Source organism: Salvelinus alpinus, chromosome 7 (genome assembly GCF_045679555.1).
Source record: "Salvelinus alpinus chromosome 7, SLU_Salpinus.1, whole genome shotgun sequence".
Taxonomy (NCBI): Eukaryota; Metazoa; Chordata; class Actinopteri; order Salmoniformes; family Salmonidae; genus Salvelinus; species Salvelinus alpinus.
The window spans coordinates 48,056,263-48,079,399 of NC_092092.1; the positions used below are offsets into that span (position 1 = coordinate 48,056,263).

The 23,137-nt window shown below is 42.3% G+C and overlaps 1 protein-coding gene across 18 annotated transcripts in view; it reads right to left on the reverse strand.

Moving 5' to 3' along the window:
• The window catches only part of LOC139581110 (rap guanine nucleotide exchange factor 2-like), a 125,758-nt gene that overhangs the window by 37,841 nt on the left and 64,780 nt on the right, over window positions 1–23,137 (reverse strand). For all 18 annotated transcript variants that reach the window (XM_071410545.1, XM_071410537.1, XM_071410535.1 and 15 more), the window contains 2 exons: window positions 21,991–22,066; window positions 19,581–19,748 (listed from right to left, as the gene is read on the reverse strand). In XM_071410545.1, coding sequence (XP_071266646.1) covers window positions 19,581–19,748; window positions 21,991–22,066 — 244 coding nt within the window. The remainder of the gene's footprint in view (window positions 1–19,580; window positions 19,749–21,990; window positions 22,067–23,137) is intronic.

Sequence of the window (23,137 nt, forward strand, 5' to 3'; positions counted from 1 at the left end):
GTAACATTAATGGATTCAGATTCATTCGAGGGGTCAGAAAAGCCTTGACACCAGCCATTTGTAATGTTCTCTGCTAACCACCGTGGCTATGAGTTTGTTCCAAACATTATGGGTTCGGGATGCATAGCATTAGGGTCGTACAAAGTTCATTACCACGGTAGGGAAGAGAAAAGCAAACTCACATGTATGTGTACAGATATACACAGGTGCATGCTGTAGGCAGACAACAAGCACATAAAAGCAAGAGTTATGTAGTCTTTAGATAAAAAGCATTTTACAGTTAGTTTTATTACTAGCACGACTGCATGCGATGAACCAAAGAAAACAAGAAAATTAGGACAAAAGAAAGTGCCAATTTAAAAACCAAGTCTATTCCACAAAGCTACTGTATCAAGGATAAATATATTGTGAATCTATCAAGCTACTATAAACAGCAAATCTGACATGGCCTTCCCCACTCACACGCAGTACAGTAGCTGGACATCAGTACAAAGACTAAGAGCTTAAACGTTCCTCTCTCCCCCTCTGCATCTTCCTACAAGTCAATAAGTACCAGTCAAAGCAAATACCGGTACTAATACCTCGCTAGATAAACCACTGAAATGACAATTTCAAAAGGTTAACCAATGCAAATACTCTTACCATTGGGTAACATTTGCCATTCCTTAAATAGGCCAATAGCATATAAGAAGAGATTTATTATGCCTGGCTATAAATTGAGAAGTCTCGGTTTCTTATTAGTTTTGCAACACGGTTGGTTATTTCAACAGCAAATATGAAACGGATTAACAACCAGTGAGCGATTAGCACCAGTCAAGCTAACCAAAGCAGCTAAAACGGACGCTACCAGCCTGCCAAAACTGACCATGACGGTGTAATTCCCACAGTACATTATCTTCATGTTAGTATATGTGAAAGAGTCTAAAGCCTTGTTAAATTGCTGACTGTGCATATCAATAAAGGGGCCAGGACCCTTACTTATAAAAACAAAGTTGCTAATAAACTGCTACCATCTCCTCCTCTAGGGTCGACTTCCTGATGCTGCTGTTCCCACGCCACCTGTGCCAGTTCAAGAGGCAGCAAAGTATTGTGTTGCTGTTGGCATGAGTTGGCGTGGGCACGTTTCCTGTCCGGGCAGGAAGTGGACACAATTTGCCAGCCAAACCAGGTTACCACAGCCACAAAGTCATAATTATGGCTAAACCCTGCCTATTTCAACCATTTCTCTTTTAAAGACCTGATTTTGAACCTAATCTTCAACCACACTGCTAACCTTATGCCTAATCTTAAATTAAGTCCAAAAAGCACATTTTTGTTTTCATGAACTTAGGACACAGACAATTTTGACTTTGTGGCTGTGGTAACTTGTGACAACCGATATGAGGGGAGGAGAGGGATGGGGAGGGCGAGGAAGAGGAAAGGCCTGAAATAATAGGCTCAGACATCTCCCAGGATGATGGGCAAGTAAGCGGGATCAAAAACAGCCAGGGTCCGGTTTCCCAAAAGCATCTTAAGGCCATTAAGGCCATAGCTGCAGGAAGTAGGGGTGCTGGAGGTGCTGCAGCATCCCCTGAAATTGAAAAAATGTCCCCAAAAATATATTAAAAAAAAAAAATATTCCAAAAACTATAATACTCCTGTCTGAACAGACAAATAAAATCAGTGGAAATACTACACCAGAGAACCTAATTTACTCACAAAAGATCAATAGATAGAAAAAATAGTGCTTGTGATAAAACTTTATCCACAGCTTAGTTGAGAAGGCCGCAATTTGGGCAGCATTCTCGCCAAATATAGAACCACTTGTTGCATTATGGCCATAGACATATAAACCATAGAAGGGTTTTGGAACCTCTAACACTGGCAATTTGACTGTTAAACTCATGGGTACACCAGCAATGGCTGCCAGTTCTGACTTGAATGGGAACCAAATCAAATCGTTATTAGTCACATGCACTGAATACAACCTTACAGTGAAATGCTTATGAGCCTCTAACCAACAATGCAGTTAAAAAAAAGAAATAAAAGCAACAAGTAATTCAAGAGCAGCAGTAAAATAACAATAGCGAGACTATACACAGGGGAGTACCAGTACAGAGTCAATTTGTGGGGGCACCGGTTAGTTGAGGTAATATGTACAGTTGAAGTCGGAAGTTTACATACACTTAGGTTGGAGTCATTAAAACTCGTTTTTAAAACACAAGTCGTTTAGGACATCTACTTTGTGCATGACAACTTTTATTTGTATTGCTTTTAAATCTCTTTAATGAATATTTAATCTTAACACTTTGTTCTAGCTAGCTATTTGTGTAGGTAGCTATCAAGTAAACCTAAAGTCATTTTTCCAACAATTGTTTACAGACAGATTATTTCACTGTATCACAATTCCAGTGGGTCAGAAGTTTACATACACTAAGTTGACTGTGCCTTTAAAAGCTTGGAAAATTCCAGAAAATAATGTCATGGCTTTAGAAGCTTCTGATAGGCTAATTGACATCATTTGAGTCATTTGGAGGTGTACCTGTGGATGTATTTCAAGGCCTACCTTCAAACCTAGTGCCTCTTTGCTTGACATCATGGGAAAATTAAAGAAATCAGCCAAGACCTCAGATAGAAAATTGTAGACCTCCACAAGTCTGGTTCATCCTTGGGAGCAATTTCCAAATGCCTGAAGGTACCAGGTTCATTTGTACAAACTGTAGTACGCAAGTATAAACACCATGGGACCACGCTGCTGTCATACCACTCAGGAAGGAGAAGCGTTCTGTCTCCTAGTGCAAATCAATCCTAGAACAGCAGCAAAGGACCTTGTGAAGATGCTGGAGGAAACTGGTACAAAAGTATCCATATCCACAGTAAAACAAGTCATATATCGACATAACTTAAAAGGCTGCTCAGCAAGAAAGAAGCCACTGCTCCAAAACCGCCAGACTACGGTTTGCAACAGCACATGGGGATAATGATCGTACTTTTTGGAGAAATGTCCTCTGGTCTGATGAAACAAAAATAGAACTGTTTGGCCATAATGACCATCGTTATGTTTGGAGGAAAAAGGGGGACACTTGCAAACCGAAGAACACCATCCCAACCGTGAAGCACTGGGGGTGGCAGCATCATGTTGTGGGGGTGCTTTGCCACAGCAGGGACTGGTGCACTTCAAACTAGATGGCATCATGAGGAGGAAAATGATGTGGATATATTGAAGCAACATCTCAAGAAGATGCTCTCATGCATGTTTCAGTGCTATTTTCCTCGAAGCAAGCATAGAAGTAATTTAGCTCATCTGGTAGGCTCATGTCACTGGGAAGCTTGCGGCTGTGCTTCCCTTTTGTAGTCTGTAATAGTTTGCAAGACCTGCCACATCCGACGAGCATCGGAGCCGGTTGAGTACAAGTCAATCTTTGTCCTGTATTGATGCCTTGCCTGTTTGATGGTTCGTCAGAGGGCATAGCGATATTTCTTATAAGCGGCAGCTCTACCCTTTAGCTCAGTGCGGATGTTGCCTGTAATCCATGACTTCTGGTTGGGGTATGTACGTACGGTCACTGTGGGGGGGGGGGGGGGGGGGGGACATCATCGATGCACTTATTGATGAAGCCAATGACTGATGTGGTGTTCTCAATGCCATCGGAGGAATCACGGAACATATTCCAGTCTATGCTAGCAAAACAGTCTTGTACCTTAGCATCTGCTTCATCTGACCACTTTTTTATTGATCAAGTCACTGGGGCTTCCTGCTTTAATTTGTGCTTGTAAGCAGGAATCAGGAGGATAGAATTATGGTCAGATTTGCCAAATGGAGGGCGAGCTTTGTATGCATCTCTGCGTGTGGAATAAAGGTGGTCCAGTTTTTTTCCCCTCTGGTTGCACATTTAACATGCTGATAGAAATTTGGGACGACAGATTTAAGTTTCCCTGCATTAAAGTCCCCGGCTACTAGGTGCGCCGCCTCTGGGTGAGCATTTTCCTTTTTGCTTATGGCGGAATACAGTGTGGTCTTAGTGCCAGCATCAGTCTGGGGTGGCATGTAGACAGCTATGAAAAATACAGATGAATAGTCTCTAGGTAGATAAGCAATAGACCACACTACTTCAGGCGAGCAAAACCTTGGAGACTTCCTTAGCTATTGTGCACCAGCTGTTATTTACCAAAATACACAGTCCGCCGCTCCTTGTCTTTTTAGACGCCGCTGTTCTGCCGATACAGTGTATAACCAGCCAGCTGTATGTTGATAATGTCGTCGTTCAGCCACGACTCCGTGAAGCATAAGATATTACAGTTTTGAATGTCCTGTTGGTAGTTTAATCTTCCGCATAGGTCATCAATTTTACTTTTCCAAAGATTGCACGTTTGCTAGCAGAATGGAAGAATGCGGGGGTATATTTGATCGCCTACGAATTCTTAGGAGGCAGCCCTCCCTCTGGCCGCTTTTTCTCCGCCTTCTCTTCACACAAATGACGGGGATCTGGGCCTGTTCCCAGGGAAGCAGTATATTATTCACGTCGGGCTCGTCGGACTCGTTAAAGGAAAAAAAGGGTTCTGCCAGTCCGTGGTGAGAAATCGCAGTTCTGATGTCCAGAAGTTATTTTCTGTCATAAGAGACGGTAGGAGCAACATTATGTACAAAATAAGTTAAAATATAAGTTAAATAACTCAAAGAAACCAATAAAACCCCAATTGGTTATGAACACGTAAAACGTCAGCTATATTCTCTGATTGATTGTGGCTGTCAGTTTGCATTTCACAAATTTCAAAATACAAATCGCTCAACATGTGGGAACAAGACTGTTGGAAAAGTATTCCAGGTGAAGCTGGTTCAGACAATGTCAAGCGTGTGCAAAGCTGTCATCAAGGCAAAGGGTGGCTATAAAATGTATTTTTTATTTGGTTTAACACTTTTTTTGGTTAGTACATGATTCCATGTGTGTTATTTCATAGTTTTGATGTCTTCACTATTACTCTACAATGTCTAAAAAAAGTTGACTGGTACTGTATGTACAGTATTTCAGGATGTGTAAACACGCAATGATGTGCCAAAATATTTGATTCAGTGCATTATTATACAGTATAAGCATTAGAATAAGCTGCCTCAATATTTGCAGCCATATTGGTGATATCTCTCTAGGAGCTGATCGATCTACAGCATTATGGAATAATCCTAATGTTAAGGTAAGATTTGAGTGTTGAAAGCTGATCAGACAGCTGCGCTTCCTTTCTTTCGATCCTATGAGTGTCGACACATGCTCCAACGATGCACTTAGCGAACGTTCTCTGACGGGGAAATGGATGTTACGTCTTCGGCCGTTGTAGTAACGACGCATCGTTAAAACAGTCGTAAGCCTAAGTTACATTGCTATTGGGAAACCGGGCCCTGGAGAATAGGTGGAAATGCCCCTGTATTAAGATGTGTGTCGGGGCCATGGTGAGGTGTTCAGTCTTAACAGATACACTCGGTCTGCAAACTGTATGATTGACGGCCATTGGAACACGTGAAAGTGGGTCTGAGCGTTGTACAATGTAAAATGAGGTATATGAAATAACAAGATCAGCGGTTGAAGTGTTTAAGCCTGGAAATGAACGTGGCTTGGTGAACACCACAGTATATTCAACCCCCCCATTATATTGGCTGCGTAACATTTCATCTTTGCAGGCAAAACTGAGACAGTGTGTGTCATTGACCGACTACATGAGATTGAGTAAGGAGTAGAAGAGTACAGAGAACGTCACAAACCAGGCACAATGCTGATGTCCTCGTCCAATGTTGACAGAGACATGGGACAGTGAGAGGGAGATTAGATGGCATAATATGACCCTCTACTAGGCCTACACGTTCAATTATCCTTCAAATGTCTGTAAGCATAGTACGCAACACTTTTGTTTTGGAAGATCAAACTCTTACCAACAGTCAGTCATGAGGGAATTGCCAAATCAGTCCATGTTCAAGACAACAGTTTTTATGCAAATCAATAGTTACAAATGTAGGCTACATAACAGTCTATACATTCTTATCATGTGAATTGTGAACATTCAAAACTGTTCTGATTACATGAGGATAAAGTGTCCCCCCTACACCCCTTATCATAACTTTCTTACATAGCAGGCAAAAATGAAAACGAAGATGTGTTCTCCCAGGTCGGTCATTACAGAAGCAAGTGCTTGGATCGGTCTCTGTGTGTCTCTATGATGTTGTGTAAATCCTTTAAACCTGGGGCTTTTGCATCCGTGCAGCAGTTGAACCTAGGCACAGCAGAACAGGCCACAAAGGACAGCTCTAAAAATAGGACCCCTGCTTTTCCACGGGCGCGTCTGTCTGACATGTTCGTCTGACTCCTCTCTCGCTCTCATTCATCTTGTGCTTAACTCTGAACTGAATGTTCACCTAGCACTCCTATTTTTCTCACCATCTCTAATCTGATTTTGTCCGGAGCCAGCAGCGTCCTTGAGTCAAATCGGGACATGAGAATACTGAAGTATCAGAACATCTGATAGAGTACGTGAGCGTACTACATTTAAGGAGTGGTATTCAATCTAAAGCAATAGCCAGCTAATAGGGTAACGCAAACACTATTCTGGGTAAATCCATTTGAATTCAATCGCTTTTTGACAGCATCTCTTTTGATTTGAACAAATCCTTACATGCATATTTGCCCATTGTAGGTAGATGTGCTCAGAAAGTGACTTTTTGGACCAGGACGCAAAAACATTCACGAGATAAAAGGTGCTCAAAGTTGACCCATTTTGCACACCCCACCATACCATGAGACATCCATGTCCATCACTGGAAAACAAACGGCTGAGATTGATATCAGGGTTTTTTATGGATTAAAAAAGGGTTTAGGTAGTGTGTGTGGCAGGGGGCATGGCAATGGGCGCGGTCAGCCAGTCGAAGTGGCTGAATTTTAGAGAACAATTTTTGCAGTGTAGAGACATCTTTTCATTTTTAAGCCAATTTCCTGCAATTCTACACATTTCTCCAGAAATGTTTGCAGTTTTAAAGCAAATTTTCTGTAATTCTACACTTTTCGGCATGGACCTGAGAGAAAATGTTGCTGTTATAAAGCTAATTTCATGAGATTCTACATATTCTGCCATGGAGCCTAAAGAACGTTAGGCAGTTTTAAAGCAAACTTCCTGCAACTCTGAATTTTGCTATGGCTAATGCTGTTTTATTTTGCGCAAACATAATAACAACATTTATAAACTGGGTAGTTTGGATACTGGATACTGATTGGATAAAACATCATTCAGTCGTGTGTATGAGAGACCGTATACCATGTCTTTGATGTTTAGCCTTTTCACCTCGATAAAATGGCTACATCAACAATAGTTCGACATGCCGATGTACAATATAAGGCATTTAGATAAACTTGAGAAACCGAAACGAAAAGAATATTGTGAAACAAACAAAGTGGGCACATACCTGCTTCACTGACTGAAGTGCAGAAAAAGGGATACATTGTGAGTTTGGGAATACAACATAAAAACGGAGCTGAACGTCATTCTACGGGACTTGTATGGTTCAGTGAGAAACATGAATGCCGAAGAATATGGGATTAGCAGCTATGCTGGACTTGAACCGACATATCAACGACCCCCCTCTCAGTTTGGCATGGAGTATACAGAAGGACACCCAATTCACAATGAGCAACAATGTGTCAGTCGGCGTAATTATTATTATTTTTTTTTTTTTTAATTTTTTATCCCCTTTTCTCCCCAATTTTCCGTGGTATCCAATCGCTAGTAATTACTATCTTGTCTCATCGCTACAACTCCCGTACGGGCTCGGGAGAGACGAAGGTCGAAAGTCATGCGTCCTCCGAAGCACAACCCAACCTAGCCGCACTGCTTCTTAACACAGCGCGCCTCCAACCCGGAAGCCAGCCGCACCAATGTGTCGGAGGAAACACCGTGCACCCGCCCCCTCGGTTAGCGCGCACTGCGCCCGGCCCGCCACAGGAGTCGCTGGAGCGCGATGAGACAAGGATATCCCTACCGGCCAAACCCTCCCTAACCCGGACGACGCTAAGCCAATTGTGCGTCGCCCCACGGACCTCCCGGTCGCGGCCGGCTGCGACAGAGCCTGGGCGCGAACCCAGACTCTGGTGGCGCAGCATAGCACTGCGATGCAGTGCTCTAGACCACTGCGCCACCCGGGAGGCCCAGTCGGCGTAATTAAACAGTTGAGGGAAGAGGGGCGCGATACAGCTGCCCACCAGTGAACGGCTACATATGGTATGTAACTGTTAGCTTGCCAAGTCATTCTAATGCACGCTGACAATATAACCGGACGCTATGTAGGCCTAAGTATTACCCTAACTATTAGCTAATGTTTTGTGTTTCAGGTACACAAAAATGCTGATGGGAGTGAACTTCCTCGCAAAAATGCCGCAAAAGAGCTGGCCCGTCGCAGATTTACACAAACACTGCTTTCGAATCACCATGATCCAGAAACTGTCGGATGACAGAGGCACGAGACAGAGGTATGATAAATACTGTCTGTCATAAAACAGATTCGAAACCTCTCTTCAAAGTTACTGGAGGCCAAATCTGGAAGGGGTGGATCACTAGGCTCTCTGACAACACAGCAGCAGCTCCCCCAGTTAAAAGAACAGCATCCATTTCCAGCAGCATGGAGCCAACAAATGATAACATGGGCAAGCCAACAACAAATGATAACATGGGACCATTTTTTCACTTGTGCACAATAAATGGCAACATTCAGATCAACATGAATAAATAATTGCCATGTGTTAGTCACTCTAGAAGTGGTGCTAATGCTCGGTTTTCGCATACATTTAATGTAAGCATGCAAGCTAGCCTGTGGTTGTTGCATAGCAACCAGTCTAGCAATGCGACTTTTGTCCGGACTACTTTTTTCTGGCGGAATGTATTTATTTATTAATTAAAGCAACATTCATCTTCAATTTAGATGTGTATTTCCTTGCCTTACTGTGTTGGCAACTCTTTTACAAAAGCAATAAAGCATTGGACCGCAAAGTGATGGAAAAGCAGCTAACAAGTGCTCAGTATATGTGGGAACTCGAAGACTGTTGGAAAAGCATTCCAGGTGAAGCTGGTTGAGAGAATGCCAAGAGTGTGCAAAGCTGTCATCAATGCAAAAGATTACTTTTTAGAATCTCAAATATATTTTGATTTGTTTAATACTTTTTTGGTTACTACATGATTCCATGTGTTATTTCATAGTTTCATTATCTTCACTATAATTCTAAAATGTTGAAAATAGTAAAATTGAAGAAAAACCCAGGAATGAGTAGGTATGTCAAAACCTTTGACTGGAACTGTATATGGATGCGGTAAAGAGGTCAATCGAACTTGACCAAAACAATGGAATTGCCATGGAAATGTGTGGGGGAAAAGGCCATTCGAAAGATCCCGATTCTCCTCATGTCCCCTCAGTGCAAAATATTTTTGCTATGTTGAGGTAAAAAATGTCGTTTAATGCTTGTATGAATGTCAACCCCAACACATGTTCGTGTCAGTCACCAATCAACTGCATTACAGTTAAAAACGACTGACCACTACCGATTTCTGTGTGTGAGCTATAAACCAGCTTATATGAACAACAGTTAGCATTTAGCAGTCACTTCTTCTAAACCTGAAAAGAGAAACCTTCTAAATGCTATGCAGCGAAAACCGCCAAATATATCCAAATGGGAATTAAGTAACCACATTGTGGCCCTTTTACAATACATAAATCATGATGGATGACGAATAGCCACTTTGTTAGATCAGATTTGTTGAATGTGCACCAATCTGGTCAATGGAACAGTCTGTGTTACATTGACCCCTTTACCTTATCCATTGCCAGGGTTAGAGGTTCCAAATCCATTATATTCATTGTATTTCTATGGTTTTTCCATCCCGAAAATGTATTTTCTGGAGATTTTATAAAAATATAAAATAACCTTTATCAAAACAAAACAAAAATCCCCCCCAGATACACATTTTGTGTTGTGCCCGCCATTGGTTAAGACAACATGGTCTTGAATACAGGGTGGGTGTCATGATTTGGCGGATAAATGTACTAAAAATAAATGGGAATATCTGTTGTTTTAAATTATACTGCCAATCCTCAACAGTAAACCTATTGAAATCATAGAAATATGGAGAATAGAATAGACAATATTTAAGTTGACATTCAATGGTGGGTGGATCTTTTTGGTAGTAATTAGAAGTTAAAATGTCAATTCAATGAACATCTAAAATAGTGTACGAGCTAAACTGCAGTGGTCTGAAGGGATAGGTCAATTCTATGAGTTCTATTTCTATGATTGAAATGACACCAGCCCTGTATTCAAGAGCATGTTGTTTCTCAACGGATGGCAGGAACACAAAAACCTCACATGAAATAGGGTCTAAACTACAACATATGAGAATATGTTTATGCATTTTTAGATAGACGTTAAAGGTTTAAAAATGTCAATTTTATGAAAAAGTTTTTAGTTTAATAACACTAATCTTTTAAATTATATCAAACACAACTGTTTATCCAAAATGGGTCAACTTTGAGCACCTTTATCTCCTGAATGTTTTGGCATTCAGATCAAAAAAGTATCTTTCTGACCATGGGCAAACATGTATGGAAAGTTTTGTTTAAATCAAAGGGATGCTGTCAAAAAGAGATTGAATTCAAATGGACTCACACTTCTTCACTAAATAATTTTACTATGCAAGAACAAATAGTCATGTAGGCTACTCAACTCCTGGTAGTCAACACAGCAATGTGTAAAAACGGGAAAAACCTCAACACATCGATTAAAACACGTTCACAAACCCACTTACTGGTTTGGTTCATGATTTTGTCTAAATCCAGGTATAAAGTAACACCAATTTTGTGATATTCAATTAGTAGTTACAGTCATGTCCCATCTCTGCAGGCGAAGGTCGAGCGAGAGCCATGCATCCACCGAAACACGACCCTGCCTAGCAACACTGCTTCGTGACACACTACTCGCTTAACCTGGAAGCCAGCCGCACCAATGTGTCGGAGGAAATACCGTACAACCGGCCGACTGTGTCAGCGTGCATGCGCCCGGCCCGCCACAGGAGTGAATCTCTGTACAACCACAATTGCTTCTCCAATTCTTGTCCCAATAATATAGCTACAGGAAAATACATTTGACACCATTAAATGAAAAGACATGTAAGTCTATATCTAAAGGTAAAGCTACCTACATACATGTAAGTGAGAGACAAAGGCACATCACATACACAGACAGCTGCAGAGGAGAGGTTATCGAACACACTGTACTGTTTTGTTCACGCATGTGTATAGATGTAATGTATCATGACACCTGTACCATGTATGACCATGATGGTTTTTCGTGTGTCAAAAATATATGTAAGTGGTCCAGAATGTGGTTGGAAAAAAAATCTGTATTTTGTATTATTGTATCGTTGTGGAGTGACACTTAAATACATTGTTCTAACTCCAACACACACACACACACACACACACACACAGTACCTGAGCTTTAATGCATTCCTGTGAGCATTCAGGATGAAATGAAAGGCATGAAAAGAAGAAGCAGAGAGGAAGATGGGTGTTATTAAACATGCAACATGTCACTCAGGGATGGAGAGAATTAGGCCTGATGCTTCAATAGCTGCAATTGACAGCTGTTATAAAGCATTATTCTGTGCCAGTTGGGCAGGGGTAGAAACACAAAGACAAGTACATTATTCATTGAGCCAAACACTCCCATCGTCCTTTGCCCGTTTCGCATCACAACTGAGCCATCTGAAGACAACATTTCACTGGTTGGGCATAAAAGAGACCTTATATCAAGACTCACTCAGCCTCAACACAGACAGACACAAAAAAGATGATTGAGAAATCGCAAGAAAGCCCTAATTGCATTCAGCGAGGGCACAGTCAAATAAGCGCCCATATTGTGAGACAAAACGGTTTCGGAATCATCATTAGACGCAATAACTTCAGTCCCGTCTGGGGAGTTTCAATTTTACATTGAAACAATTAACACCAATCATGAACGGAAATTAGCCTGTGGTTGGTTGGATACGGAGACGAAGGCGGGAGGTGATGTTGAATTGAGGGGCATTGATTCGCTGAGGCCGCAACAGGCCGTGTATGTCGCACCATTGAAATTAGGGAACAGCTGCTCAGGGCCTAGGCAAGATGCTGGAGGTGACCGAGCAGACCCCGAAGAGAGGGATTACTCATCCGTTTGGGTGGAGAGGGAAAGATGGCAAAATGGAGAGAGTGATAAAGAGAAATTGAGTGAGCAAGAAAGAGAGAGACAAACACCACCATCACAGAGATAAGACCATCTAACCCAGGGTTGCCATGTCAGCAGTTTTCCCAAAATTGGCCTATTTTGAAAACGATGTTGTGGGTGAAAATGTATTGGTCGCGGGTTGTAGGTTTTTGGGCCACTTCTAAGTTGTACCGCCACCGACATGAAATTTCTCTTTTAAAAAATAATCTATTTCACTTTGACCTGCTGCTGACTATCAGGTAGTAAGGCAAGCTGTTGCTGAGTGAGTGAGTGAGTGAGTGAGTGAGTGAGTGAGTGAGTGAGTGAGTGAGTGAGTGAGTGAGTGAGTGAGTGAGTGAGTGAGTGAGTGAGTGAGTGAGTGAGTGAGTGAGTGAGTGAGTGAGTGAGTGAGTGAGTGAGTGAGTGAGTGAGTGAGTGAGTGAGTGGTGGGGAGCGCCAGAGGCATGTGTGTTGGTTGAGAGAGCACTGCAGCAGGTAGCATAGTCCGCCTCTTTCTTTTGCCCAAAGCAGTTAAGCCAAAAAAACGCCCCGTTATTCAGTTCTACGACGCGTTGAGTGCTCTCCAAGTCCGGATAGTGAATATCACGCAGCGTGAAATTTCAGTCACTGATTAATAACATTTGCCCTTGTATTTCAAGATTAAAAAATATAATAACAATGTCGTGGACCGATCTAGCCATTAACGTCCCTTAATCTTGACGCTAGGGGTCAGATTATATATATTTATATTTATTTAAATAACGTTCCCAAGGTAAACGGACTATTTCTCAGGTCCAGATCGTAGAATATGCATATAATTTACAGATTAGGATAGAAAACACTCCAAAGTTTCCAAAACTGTAAAAATATTGTCTGTGAGTATAACAAAACTGATTCTGCAGGCGAAAACCTGAGGAAATCTAACCCGGAAGTGATTTTTACATTTTTTAAATCTGTGTTTCCTTGCCCGTCTTTCTTCCATTTAAAGGGGTATCAACCAGATTCCTTTTCCAATGGCTTCCTCAGGCTGTGACCAGGCTTTAGACATAGTTTCAGGCTTTTATTTTGAAAAATGAGCAAGATTTTTCAAAAGTAGTCAGGTGTCCTTTGATTAGTTCCTGCGCGCGAGAGGGGTAGCTCTCCATTTTCTTTCTCTCTTTTATTGAATAGGTTACGGTCCGGTTGAAATATTATCGATTATGTTTGTTAAAAACAACCTGAGGATTGATTATAAAAAACATTTGACATGTTTCTACGAACATTACGGATACTTTTAGGAATTTTCGTCGAACGGAACGAGGCTAGAATAGTCAAACCTCAGATGGACAAAAAAACGCCGGTGTGCGGGATCAAACGTTTGACTCCGCCCACGTTGAGCCCGGCTGCACACTGCAGTCAGGGGTACTTGATTAAATGTGGAGAATTAACTCTACAAGCAACACTAGACTATTATTATGGTGGGAGATTTTAATACGGTCTTCAATACCTCTATGGACCGTAAAGGAAATCACACTACAAACTATCACCCTCAGGCACTTAGGAAATCATGAATGTCATGGATATATTGGAATTAGTGGATATATGGAGGCTTAAATACCCTGACCCTGTAATATATACATGGCAGAGGCTTAATCAAGCTAGTCGTCTTGATTACTTTCTTATGTCTATCTCTCTGGCACCAAAAGTTTTAAAAGTGTTGATGGGGGACAGAATGCCGTCAAATCATCACATAATTGGCATAATATATTACACTTACAGAATTTCCATGTGGGTGAGGATATTGGACATTTAATCAAAGCCTACTAGATGATAAATTGTTTAACTAGGACAGAATAATTTATAACTTACTTTTTCCAGACATAACATACACTTAGGTTGGAGTCATTAAAACTTGTTTTTCAACCACTCCACAAATTTCTTGTTAACAAACTAGTTTTGGCAAGTTGGTTAGTTGGACATCTACTTTGTGCATGACAAGTAATTTTTCCAACAATTTTTTACAGACATATTATTTCACTGTATCACAATTCCAGTGGGTCAGAAGTTTACATACACTAAGTTGACTGTGCCTTTAAACAGCTTGGAAAATTCCAGAAAATTATGTCATGACTTTAGAAGCTTCTGATAGGCTAATTGACATCATTTGAATCAATTGGAGGTGTACCTGTGGATGTATTTCAAGGCCTACCTTCAAACCTAGTGCCTCTTTGCTTGACATCATGGGGAAATCAAAAGAAATCAGCCAAGACCTCAGAAAAAGAATTGTAGACCTCCACAAGTCTGGTTCATCCTTGGGAGCAATTTCCAAACGCCTGAAGGTCCCACGTTCATCTATACAAACAATAGTACGCAAGTATAAACACCATGGGACCACGCAGCCGTCATACCGCTCAAGAAGGAGTCGCGTTCTGTCTCCTAGAGATGAACGTATTTTGGTGCGAAAAGTGCAAATCAATCCCAGAACAACAGCAAAGGACCTTGTGAAGATGCTGGAGGAAACAGGTACAAAGGTATCTATATCCACAGTAAAACGAGTCCTATATCAGCACAAGCTGAAAGGCCCCTCAGCAAGGAAGAAGCCACTGCTCCAAAACTGCAATAAAAAAAGCCAGACTACAGTTTGCAACTGCACTTGGGGACAAAGACTGTACTTTTTGGAGAAATGTCCTCTGGTCTGATGAAACATAAATAGAATTGTTTGGAGGAAAAAGGGGGAGGCTTGCAAGCCGAAGAACCGCGAAGCACGGGGGTTTTAGTCTGTAGCCTATGCCTATTGAAATGACAAGTCAACCTCACAAATGGGCCGTTTATAACTGTTTGCAGTCTTAACATCTGGCACATAATAACGGCACAATTGCCAGAAAATAGACTAACATTTGTTTTAAAAAAAAAGTTTGTCCAAGTGTTTCTTGCACACAGATTGAGATCCTCTGTCCAACTTTCATCACTCAAACTCTCCTGTTGGATTTTTCTATTGTTCCTATTGCAAAAGGGATTTATTTACAATTATAAACTATGTGGTTTGAGCCCTGAATGCAGATTTTGGGTTGAAATATGTTACTGAGCTTTGAGTGTTGCTAGTGCAGGTAGCACATGGAATCATGGTAATTCTGCCAAAAAGTTATATTTTTTATTATAAACTGGGTGGTTGGTATATAAGACTGTATACTACGGATATTAAAGTATTTTTACTGTTCTAATTACATTTGTAACCAGTTTATAATAGCAATAAGGCACCTCTGGGGTTTGTGGCATATGGCCAATATACCACCTCTAAGGGCTGTATCCAGGCACCCCCCTGTTCCGTCGTGCATAAGAACAGCCACATACCCCTCCTCGGTCCTTATTGCTTAATTATAAACTGGGGTTGAGCCCCAAATGCGGACTGGCTGAAAGCTGTGGAATTACAGACCATATACCAGGGGTATGACAAAACATTTATTTTTGATGTTCTAATAACGTTTCTAACCATCTTATAATAGCAACGGCTAACGGCTGTATTTAGACACTCCGCATTGTGTCATGCTTAAGAACAACAGCCCTTAGCCATGGTATATTGCCCATATACCATAACCCCTCGCGCCTTATTGCTTAATCATAGCAGTCAAAAGAGTTAAACCGACATCCATTGATGGAAAATGATCTGGCGAGTTTAATATGTTTTTTTGTTTGTTGACATACTCAAATTCCTTTATTATGGTGACATCATAATATTTTGATAAACGCTACTAACGTCATTACAAGTTACGTCGATATTCCTTCTTAATTGGCTTGATGTTATGGAAAAGGGGTTTATTGTGTAAATATGGAAACTCCTCCCTTACTGCGGCAAATAAAAAAAATAAAAAAATGTTTTACTCGTTTTCAGGCCTTTTCGGCAGGTTGAGTGGTCATTGTTATGGAAATGTTAACTGGACCAGGCAACCCTGATCTAACCACACTGTTGACAGACTCTAAATGGACATTAATTTTACCACACCATGAAAGAAATAAAGAAACCAAGAGAAAGAGGGACAAGATGAAAAAGGATAAAAAGAGCCAGCCAGAATAGGTGGAGCCCATTCTGAGGAAAGAAGGGGCTCAGTCAGTGTGGCCGACCTCGTCTGAGCGCGTGCGGGTGGTGTGTGATGCATTCTAAGATGTCTGATCGCGTCGGCTGCAGGGCTCACAGATCGTCTAAACCACAATGGCTGACTTGACGTCCATTTTTAAGTCTGTTTAACTGCATTTTTCATTTGGAACGTGTCCTTTAGCATTGCTATTGTTTCAGTAGCTTGCTTTCTGCCTTTGAAGCTATTAGCCTTAGCCTCATGTGAGAGCCGGGCTATTCTAGGCTTTTCATTTGGTGAAGCACCAGATCATTTTTGCTTTCTGAGGTAAAAATGGATGTCTGGCAAGTGACAACTATCCATTATTTAATGACGTATTTACCCTTGGGAGTGTCTTTTTCAGGGGAAGACCAGGACATTGGGCTACACACAGAACCAGACGTCCCAAGGAGACCACCAGTGCTAGGTTAGCATGCCATTGGCAGTATACCTGTTATAAATTATTAAGACAGTAGCTGTTGGTCACATCCCATCACTTCAGGTCTACGGTGGGGGGAACAAAGGCTTGGGGACCATCTCTTTGCTTAGAGGGCCTTCAATGGGGATGGACCCCACTGAAGGAAGGCCCACACTTAAAGCGAGTGTCCTGTATATTGTTTTCAATAAAGCACGTTCCTATCAACCATAGATGATTGGCAATATATATTTTGTTGGAGAAAAAAATGTGAAAGTAGAGACAGAGGAGATATATTTGGATCGGTGTCATCATAGGTAGATCGATACCTTGAATGAAAGACCCCTTGCTGTAAATGGGATATCACCACAAAATGTTCTTACAATACACAAGACCAATGTCCATGCAAAACACCTATTCCGAATGTCTACCAAGTGAGATTTAAAGGGACGTACATTTGAGTTACGAAGACAAACCCAAGCTTTTGGCATGTTACACTGCTCTCTCTATTCCTCTGCCAAAAGTATCTCCCTGGCGCATTTTTCACCTCTAAATGCGCCTTAGGGTTTTGAGAAGGAAAATCCCGGCGCAGCCTGGCATTCCAAATGCGGGAGATTAGCGTGCTACATGTCATCTTAACATCCAAGCCCATCCAAGCTTTCCCCCTATGCGCTCAGCAGTATAGTCTCAACTGAAGTTATTCCCTCTACGCACTGCTGTACTTCAAGTGCACTCCACTCCACTTGGGACTACTTGTTACCATGGCACCCCACTTATTCTTCCCACAGGGCCTCTGCGGAGAACTAGAATTTTGTGACAGGCGTCGTCAGGCCATGAGAAAGTTCAGGGTATCCTTTTATGTAAAAACCAAAGCCAGTCTAAAATTAGGGGGCGGTGTTGGGGGGTGGATGACGTCCGGCGCGTTTCCGCTTTGTACGGCAAACCCAGATTATTCCAATGTGTTCCAAAAGAGCCGGGGTACTCTCGTTGACACCATCCTCCCTTCGGAATTGCAGAAATAGGAGGAATGGGTTGAAATAGGGCAGAACTGGGGCTCATGAAAAATAACATGGGGCATGGGGTGTGTTCACATCATGAGTGAACATGGGTTCCCATGAATAGCAATATGGGGTGTGTTCACGTGATTGTACTGTATACTTCATTAGTGAACCCTTCATTATAGTGAACATGGGTTCCCATGAACGGAACACACTTTAGGACCCATCTCGGGCACTGCTGTGGCCACCTCAGTGGACTGTGGTGTGCTCCATTGGAAAATAAGAGAGACTCTCCATCTCCACACATGCTGCCTTTTTAGAATATTTGGGGGGGAGGGGTTTGCATAAAGATAGGCACAGCTTTGGGACTACATGATGAAAAGGACCCCTGTTCTCTCTTCCACACAGACTGTTCTCTTCACTCTCCTCTTCCCTCCTTTCCAGTCATGCTCCTGCTGATTTCGCTGGAGAAACCAGCTGGCTCTACAATTACCATCCACATCAACCCCTGGTGGGTGACTCAACACAGCTTCTCCCTTCAACTACATGGAACTCCTCGAGCTACACGGTGTAGAATAACAACCACCCTGACACCGCCTGGAGCAATAGGGGACACAGGGGTTATGGGGTGAAGGAAAGATGCAAGTTCTAGAAAAAAGGGCCCAAAGATGACACAGGAGGGTATAACCTATATATAGTCTATTAAGGTCAGACAGTGAGGTTGTAGCAAATGGTGCACAATAGTCGAGTAGAGAAAGGTATACACGGTAGCCTACAGCGAGGATAGCAAAAGGGTGCACAGCATGAACAATGCATTTTGAGTACAGGTACCCAGAAGGGTAGAATAATAATATAATGGTGAAACAAGGCACAGCAAGCCTACAGCGAACACGGTACATTGACAACAACGTAACTATAGAGCACAGCAAAGTAGAAACAAGGGTGCACACAGATCAGGGTATACATGTAAGGTACTAACTAGTAGGCTACACAGACCAGGGTATAAGGTACTAACTAGTAGGCTACACAGACCAGGGTATAAGGTACTAACTAGTAGGCTACACAGACCAGGGTATAAGGTACTAACTAGTAGGCTACACAGACCAGGGTATAAGGTACTAACTAGTAGGCTACACAGACCAGGGTATAAGGTACTAACTAGTAGGCTACACAGACCAGGGTATAAGGTACTAACTAGTAGGCTACACAGACCAGGGTATAAGGTACTAACTAGTAGGCTACACAGACCAGGGTATAAGGTACAAACTAGTAGGCTACACAGACCAGGGTATAAGGTATTCACTAGTAGGCTACACAGACCAGGGTATAAGGTACAAACTAGTAGGCTACACAGACCAGGGTATAAGGTACTAACTAGTAGGCTACACAGACCAGTGTATAAGGTATTCACTAGTAGTCTACACAGACCAGGGTATAAAGTACTAACTAGTAGGCTACACAGACCAGGGTATAAGGTACTAACTAGTAGGCTACACAGACCAGGGTATAAGGTACTAACTAGTAGGCTACACAGACCAGGGTATAAGGTACTAACTAGTAGGCTACACAGACCAGGGTATAAGGTACTAACTAGTAGGCTACACAGACCAGGGTATAAGGTACAAACTAGTAGGCTACACAGGTAAGCGTCCAACAAGCTTAGACAAGGACTATGTTAGCCGACACAAGTGGAGGCAAGGTAAGGAGTATGTTAGGCCAACACAGAAACTCAAACTACACAAACTGGACACTCCATTTTCACACCACGAGTGTCCAGCAACACAAAACAGCCTAGTTACTAACTAAACAGGAGGAGCCAGGTAGCTAGATGGTGACTCACCGTATGATATCCCCTGGCTATGGGCGGCTTGCCGGTGGGGTACGGGTCCACCGTGTCGATGATGGTCTGCCGCTCGCCCTTCTGGTTGATCTTGCGGAACCTCCGGCGGGACTGTCTATGCGATGCTTGCCGCTGGAAGTACTCCTCATTTTCATCCATATAGTCCACCTGGGGAAATCGGGTAGGAGGAAAGGAAGGAGTGACTGTCTTATTTTCCTCAACCCCCCCTCCTCCTCCTCCCCCTCTTCCCGCCCCTCTCACTGCGTAAAAATTGCAGCGTGTGTGGGCTGGGCCTCAACACTCCCCTCCGACATCAAAGGAAGCTATCACAACTCCAGGAGAGGGGGAACGAGAGAGAGGGAGGTGTGTGAGAGAGGTACATAATGAATTGGCAAGGCAAGCGTGTGAAAGGAAGAGGGATAAAATAGAGGAAGAGATCAAGAGAGGGATGGAGAGAGAGCGAGAGGAAGAAAAGAAGATAGAGGGGAGACAAACAGAGGGAGATGGAAGGAGAGATGGAGAAAGGGAGACATACCGGCCCCTTGCCCTGATGTGATTCAGATTTAGTCATTCAGTCAGATGCTGCCCTCCCTCCCTTATGATCACACTGCTCCTGCCGTCGATCACCTTCGGGAGTCACAGTCCCATGAAATGGCTCAAAATGACTGTCGTAATAAGGGATAATGTCACAATTGGCCTCAAATTATGAGTACAACTTGAGGTTGAGGAGAAAGCGAGTCACAAGGCATCGGCCATCAGAAGACAGAAATACACGTACTACATGTTCTGCCTGCAAAATATTGCAGCAACATCTTTTCTCTGCTCACAAAATGCATTTCAACGACTTAATACTTAACAGTCAAGTGTAGTAGCCTGATGAAATAGGCCTGGTGCTAGAATGACACATTTAAGGCGTTTACAGTTGGCACACTCTCCTCCCTCACAAGCTTCTTCACTGCGGCTTCGCATTTCACAGCACTCAGCCTTTGGGATTACACATAAAATCTCTCTACCTCTCTCTCTGCCGTACCAACTGCTGCTATGGCAACGGCAGGGGAGCTGTGGCGGATGAGAGAGAGTTGTGTTTGAGAGAGGAGCGAGAGTGCATGTGATGTGCGTATCAGTTTGGTTTGAGTGTGTCAATCAGTTTCAGTGTGTGTGTGGGTGTGTGTTGACTGTGCATATGTGTGTATGTATCGGTTTGAGCGCATGTGTCTGTGTGCGAGTATGATTTTGGTTTGCGTGTGCATCAGTTTCAGTATCTTGCGTATATCGCTTGTAGTATGTGTTGGAGACTGGGGGCTTAAGAGCGAGAGCTGCTGGTGTATTAGTATCATAGCACCGCGAAGCCCTTCTCCCAGTAATTATAGGCTGCTTGTTGCGCCCATAATAGCTGCGGCTACGCCAGGAAGTGGTAATGATCAACAGTAGGACAGAGAGGAGGAGAGAAGGCTATTAGAAAAGCTGAAGCTTAGCGGTTGGAGCCACATTTAACAAAAAGGTGCCATCTATACAATTATTATTGGAGACACTCATAGGACACTATGATTACAGAGACGATCTGTGTGGCAGCCATACTCTAGGACAGTTGGCGATTAACAGTAACATGACGTAACTGGTTAGGTATGATTGCTCTATTCAAAACGGAGCAATTTTTAGGCGATAGAATCTGTGTCAAATTGTAGTATGTGTGTGTCTGTGTACGCGCTTGATTATGTGTGTGTGATTGATTACGTGCGAGTGTAATTGTGTGGTGTGTGATTGGTTATGTGTGAGGGTGATTATGTGTGGTGTGTGCTCGCACACGTCAGAGAGAGAAAATGACAGTGGGCTTATATATCTTAAAAGATATAGCACACCTCCAAGGTCTCCTGTTCGACAGCAGATTGTGTTGTGTTGCTACTTTTATACCCTGGTAAAGCTGGACTGATTGGTTTTCAACTTTGCTTTTTATAAGGTCTGTGCCAACATTTGATGTCACCATAAAACACGGTCAAACGTTCTATCACTGACTGTAGCCTTATATATCACTGACTGGAAATTACTGAAGCACTTTATTATATTCATTACATTTAGCCAAGTATTCGAGCTCGCAGTGAACAATAAAACATCTGCAAGTACTATAGCTGAATGTATGCATGTCAAGTGAAGCACTAGCATTACTTGTTGGTCCACAATAAATAAAGAATAAAGGCCATTAAGTAGACCTAAAATCTAGGCACCTAAATTAGGTGGGGTGTAAAAGTCCTCAAAACATGCTAGGTCATTGCTAAGCCATGTCCCTATAAGTCCTAAGCCGCATCTTCTGTAAACCACCCGTCCCAGTACATCAGTGTATGAAGTGAGTGTGGTGTGCTGTTGCCTGATGTGACGCCACTGTGGTAAAGTTGGCAATGGCGGCAGGACTCACCACAATCATCTCGGAAGGTTCCAGAACGATGCACTCGCATCCGCGTCTCAGGCTCCCCGCAGAACGCTTTCCAAAACTGGTGATGGGGAGCAAAGGAGAGAGAGAAGAAAGAAGAGTTTAAGGCAGGAAAAGGCACTTTTAATACCGTTCACTTGGCATCACTGGGATTCAATCTGGAAATCTTGTTCCAACGATGGAACAGACAGACGAAGATTCACTCTAAAGTTCCTCAGAGTAAAAATACACCACAGAAATACACCACAAGTGGAAAAGTCCACTTGGTGACATCACAGGCTGTACAGTATATGTGCTCTCCAGTGAGTAGTGGTGTAGAATATTGAAGTGGAAAAACCAAAAGTCTTGAAATGGGGCAGCAGCCATGGAAATCATGAGTAGGGTAAATTAGAAAAAAAAACTAAAAGAAAACTTGGGGCTGGATGAAGATTCAAAACTGCAAGCGTTGTATGATGCATTCAGACCCACATTTGAGTCAAGGGCTCCCTTGTGCCATATTTACAAAATGACCAACACCAAAATGTGTGTTGATGTGACCCCCCAAACTGATGTGATTATGTCTTCAACATAAACTCTAGTCACAGAGAATGTTCAAATAGTGGTCTGAGAAACATCCACCAGTTTTGAATATATTTTTTATATGCTGTGCAGAAGCCATTATTCTTGCCATTTCACCACCAAGTTGTGTTGCAAACGGCATCATATTTACAAAACCTTCTACTGATGGCAGCCTATCCTTAATCCAGCGGCTCCCAAACTAGGGGTTATGGAAGAACTTCCAAAATCGCCCCCCCAAAAATATATACATACAACACACAAACACAGTACCAGTTTATATTTGTACTATTTTCTACATTGTAGAATAATGAGACAAAGCAAAGAGTAGGCAAAGCTGTCAAGGCAAAGGGTGGCCACTTTGAAGAATCTAAAATATATTTTGATTTGTTTAACACTCTTTTGTTAACTACATGATTCCATATGTATTTCATAGTTTTGAGGGCTTCACTACTATTCTAAAATGTAGAAAAAAGTAAAAAATAAAAACCCTTAGTAGGTGTGCCCAAACTTTTGACTGGTACTGTGTGTGTGTGTGTAATATATATATCAATAAATGATAGTCTTTGTATCTCAA